The 1,526-nt window shown below is 39.1% G+C and overlaps 1 protein-coding gene across 1 annotated transcript in view; it reads right to left on the reverse strand.

Moving 5' to 3' along the window:
- Window positions 1-6: 6 nt before the first annotated feature.
- The window catches only part of pex11b (peroxisomal biogenesis factor 11 beta), a 6,639-nt gene continuing 5,119 nt past the window's right edge, over window positions 7-1,526 (reverse strand). Inside the window, exon 4 of the mRNA XM_015379837.1 lies at window positions 7-1,237. Within this exon, the coding sequence (XP_015235323.1) occupies window positions 835-1,237 (403 nt within the window). The 3' untranslated portion in view covers window positions 7-834. The remainder of the gene's footprint in view (window positions 1,238-1,526) is intronic.

Consider the following 1,526-nt stretch of genomic DNA (forward strand, 5'->3'; position numbering starts at 1 on the left):
AACATCTTGCAGCTTAAATAAAAATTAAAGTTAATTAATCTGCTGTTACAGCTTTCATAAAAAATGTGTTTTTTTTGCTGGAAATAAAGGACATATCTTTCTAAGTCAGACGTGCGTATATCAAACGCCACCTGGTGCCACTCACGGCCTTCAGGAAAATGTTGGTTAAAGTTAAGTTAAAAAATCTTTTACTGCCTCCTGTCCTCACACAAACTTGGTTTCAAACTAAATTAAAAACATTCTGTCTACAAAATAAAACTAAACAGAAATCCAAAATGGCCACATCCCGGCCCCTAGTTCCTGTAATATCAGCATAAGAGGCCGTTACAACACATTAAAGTTAACATTACTTTCAAATCCCTTTATTTAATGCCTCATTTTAAAATCAACTTGTGCACTAAACAGTGTTAACCAAAAATGAAATATATTCAATGTATAGATTTTCCTTTGCAGTCCATGTTTCTTCTTAAAATACACCTTTTACCAAACAAACGGATCTTTATTAAGAACAAGTTACTTTCTTTCCGTAGGGATCAATAACCAAAACTCCCGATTGCAATCCTCTCTCTCATGGACAGGGCGGTACGGTTTGGGAAGAAATTTTAAATATCTTTTAGATTTTTGGTCTAGAGTTAAAGAAAATGTAGAATAAAAAAAAATAACCATATGAATCTGTATAAGAATGTGCTCACAGTTTTAGCGCCATTTTTTAGGTAATTACCCTCTGATGGATGCAGTGATGGGATTTATATTTGGTTCTATCCAACCTAAGGTGGGCTATCATACCATAGTATGCAACTGTAACAGCAGAACCCGTTTTCTGTTAATCAGGCTTTATGGTTTCAGTTTCAGCCATGGGTGGAGCATGGTGACGATGGAGAGGACCGATGAAAGCAACCCACAAGTCCCCACAAAGGCCGGGCCTGTCCGATAAAGCCCCAGCTTGTCCAGCGGAATGAAAATATCACAGCTGTTCTTCAGCAGGTCCAACAGGAGAGGCGGGTTGTTGTACAGGACAGCTCCCACTTGACCCATAAGTCTGCGAAGCCGTGCAAACATCAGAGCAGGAGGAGAAGTGGCTGGAACGGCCGATGACGATGAGAGGCGGTCATCAGGAAGGACATCGCTGGGACTGGAGGACAATTTGGTGCTTCTGCAGCGATCCTCGCCGTCCAGGAGAAGGCAGACCTCATACACATTTCGAGTGACATTGAGGATCAGAGCAAATAGGTAATACCTGTCAAATGGAAGACACATTTTTTTATTATTTATAAATCCTATAAGAACGCAAGTCCCACAGACCAAAAGCTAAGGCTATACATTAACTGCAAACAGCTAGAACTGCAATAAAAGCAGGAAAATAACGTTTCAGTTTAAGCAGCTTTCAAGCAGATAGCATTCTATGATGTTCTGTTGCATTTAGAAGGGGAGAAATAGTGGCATGGTTGTTCAGATTGTCTACCAATATGAAAGAATCAATGAGAGAAACCTTTTATAACAAGATCATGTTTTTATTGTTATAATAT

The sequence above is a fragment of the Cyprinodon variegatus genome, unplaced genomic scaffold (genome assembly GCF_000732505.1).
Source record: "Cyprinodon variegatus isolate N-32 unplaced genomic scaffold, C_variegatus-1.0 Scaffold201, whole genome shotgun sequence".
NCBI classification, from domain to species: Eukaryota; Metazoa; Chordata; class Actinopteri; order Cyprinodontiformes; family Cyprinodontidae; genus Cyprinodon; species Cyprinodon variegatus.